The sequence below is a fragment of the Dreissena polymorpha genome, chromosome 11 (genome assembly GCF_020536995.1).
Source record: "Dreissena polymorpha isolate Duluth1 chromosome 11, UMN_Dpol_1.0, whole genome shotgun sequence".
NCBI classification, from domain to species: Eukaryota; Metazoa; Mollusca; class Bivalvia; order Myida; family Dreissenidae; genus Dreissena; species Dreissena polymorpha.
This window is the reverse complement of record NC_068365.1, coordinates 34462477-34465566: the sequence shown is the minus strand read 5'-3', so window position 1 is coordinate 34465566 and position 3090 is coordinate 34462477. Positions and strand designations below refer to the sequence as shown.

The 3090-nt window shown below is 30.6% G+C and overlaps 1 protein-coding gene across 1 annotated transcript in view; it reads left to right on the top strand.

The window, feature by feature from the left end:
- LOC127849756 (uncharacterized) overlaps nt 1-2438 on the top strand; it is a 27787-nt gene extending 25349 nt beyond the window's left edge. Inside the window, exon 14 of the mRNA XM_052382506.1 lies at nt 1443-2438. Within this exon, the coding sequence (XP_052238466.1) occupies nt 1443-1663 (221 nt within the window). The 3' untranslated portion in view covers nt 1664-2438. The remainder of the gene's footprint in view (nt 1-1442) is intronic.
- Nucleotides 2439-3090: the final 652 nt, after the last annotated feature.

Here is a 3090-nt window from a genome sequence, read left to right as displayed (position 1 = left end):
ATGAATACATGCCTGAAAATAATAAAATCGTTCTCATGTTATTTTGTTTTCCTTTTGAAAAAATTGGATTTTTATATTACAAAAAAAAGGAAGGATTTTTTTCCATCTTCAAATTATGGGAAAATTATTCCCATTGTAAAAAAATCCCATGGGAAAAAACAATCCCATGGGAAAACGCAAAATCCTATGGGATATAAATTTCCTAGTGAAAAAACTCATTTTGTAAGCAAAAATAATCAGTTATAAATCAAAATTTACACTTTTAAACGGGGTTTGAATGATTGAAACCTGTAATGGCTGTTTCTGCTTTTAATTATATATATGAAAATATTTCTTATGCGAATACGATTTTACGTAGAAAAAACATTAACAAACATTATGGAATACCAAATAAATAATCATGGTAAATCGGCTTTGTGGATACAAACAACGTGTTCATTCATAAGGAATATACTTCACTTATGCTAATTTTTAAGAACAGTTCGTATACAAAAATACAAGTTATTTCGTGAATTTTGCCCATGGTATTTTTCAAATCGTGTAGTTTCGGTGTTTGGCACTCTAGATGTTCGTGATTTAAAAAATCAAATTCAATGAGCGTGACTCATCGACCAAACAGTACTTTGTTTTGAGTGGTTGTTTTAAAGTTAACTTGTTAATTGTAGTTAGTTTAAAACATGACCAATATTTTAAGTTCTCGTTAATCGTTTGTTTGTGCACGATTATCTTCAACTCACAAATCACAATTGCAAATATACTATCCATAAATGCTTTTGGTTCAAATTTACAAAGACAGTTTAATACAAACAAATATATATGTTTTATCAATATAAAGCATTTAATGCATGCATTATGTAATTCCATTTACAAACATATGCATTTCTCTTTGTGCCTTATGTACCATTTTAGTAGTTGCATTGTGTGGCAATTATTATATGAATGTTAAGCCTCGTGTGGATAACAAAATCCCCTTAAACGTTACTCACGCGCTAATATTTATGAAGTGATGCACGGTTTCTTAATTTTTGAACCTATGTAGACGTGAACAATTCTGAATAAGTTCCACTTGTTGTGTATAAACCTTTATATGTTTTAATACAAAATATATTTTGTATTTCAAACGTTTGTTTAAGGTAATTTCTTATGACGGACTTAATAAACTTGAATGTTATTATTTTGCATGTTTTACATTAATGACTTCGCTAATAAACAAAAAAATGTTTATAAAATTACTGTTATATTTTCTACTATTTGTATTTCTTCTATATGTGTATGTTATAGTTTTTTGGAATATTTTTGTTTTGTATTTTAGAGTTGTATCATTATGCTTAAATAAAAGACGTAGGTCCTGGAACAAATAATATTTATCGTAATAAAAATGCTTCATTCGACTTGGTTTGATTAACAATATGGTATTGAAATCTTTATATATTTTTTTTAAGTTTCTGCGGATGAAACATCGGAACAAACGCATGTCAAGCAGCTTCTCTCCACCTCATGGTGTGCAAACAACGATCGTGCGCAACGTCCAACGACTGCTCAAATAAGTCATGTTTGCGACTTGAGCGGTGATACCAATTTAAGACGTCAAGCTGAAATTCAGGGCATAGTTAATGTCCAAGTCGCTACACCTGCTAATAGACCGGAACATGAAGGTGCCTGAGATAGATGCTCATTACACCAGGCTATTCCACTGAATCATGACCTGCCCGCACCAGCATTAACAACTGAACGTGAATTAGAACCGCCACTGACACACAACGAAGTGGTTAACATTTTGGAACAATTTCATCACAAAACTGGGTTGAGCGTTACGTTGTCCATTATATAGCCTGGTATATTGAGTATCTATCTGAAGCAGCTTTTTGTTCGTACATTATTTGTAACCCGAACAATTTAAATTACTACCAGTTTGTCTTGCAATGAATGTGCCATGTATGGAAATATAATTGAAATAACTGAGCAAACTACTACACGAACACTGATTAAATAACATATTTAAAGAAGATTCTATCGAATAAGGTTTTATAACAAAGTAAAAGTGTAATGTATATGGCACCTCGTCTGTTATGGGCCCCGTTTACACTTCCATGAATACATACACATCGATACGTTTTGTATTAGTACACAGACTAAATGTGTAAGTCTTAAGAACAAACATAGTTAAATAAAATGTACACGTGGAAGTCGTAAACGGAATGTTTCGCAGACTTTTATCATGTTCCGGTCTATTGCAGTGTATATAACGGTGGATGATGTGTAAGGCGTAAACGTTAAAATGTTTGCCGACCCTATTTGGTTCAGTCTTCCAAGTTAAGCTAAATTCACTAAAATAACTATTAAGTTTATGATCATTTTAGCCACATTTCATCATATTTGCTTAAAGCGAGATTATACGATTTTTAATATGTGTTAAATTGTAATAAATTGATAAAATATGTTACAATAACACAAAATAGGCAAGAAAAATTATACATTGAAGACGAATTTCTTAACATGCATCAAAGAGAAAATTAGCGTCCCGAGCCGATTGTGAAGAAGATATTTCGTACATATTTTCCTACAATAACCGAAGCATACGTCTTTTTAGTTAGTGTTCGTGTGTCGTATGAATAGATATCGTTTCAGGAATTTAAAATGAACCGTTAAACTAAATTTAGATTCACATCGTACATGCATGATTTACAGGCTGGCGAATTCGACTGTACAGACATTTTCGATTTCAGAATTAAATATCTGGCTTATTTAGCATATTTCGACGCATGTTCTTCTTAACTTTTATTTTAATTTATATTGAAATATATGTTAAATACGTTTTTTATACATTTTATATAAATTCTTAAATATTTGACAAAATCGTATAATCTCGCTTTAATAAACTTTAAGTTAAATTAAATAAGTTTTAGCAAGAATGTTGAATTAGACTTTGACAGATTTATACGATGTTAGTGGAAACAAAATACTGAATAATGTCAGATCCTTAATATATTATAAAACAGCTGTTAAAGCCGTTGCGATACCCGCGAAAATATGTAAGACAATTCTTAAATAAATGTAGAACAGTGATATATTTATTAACTATGGTATATA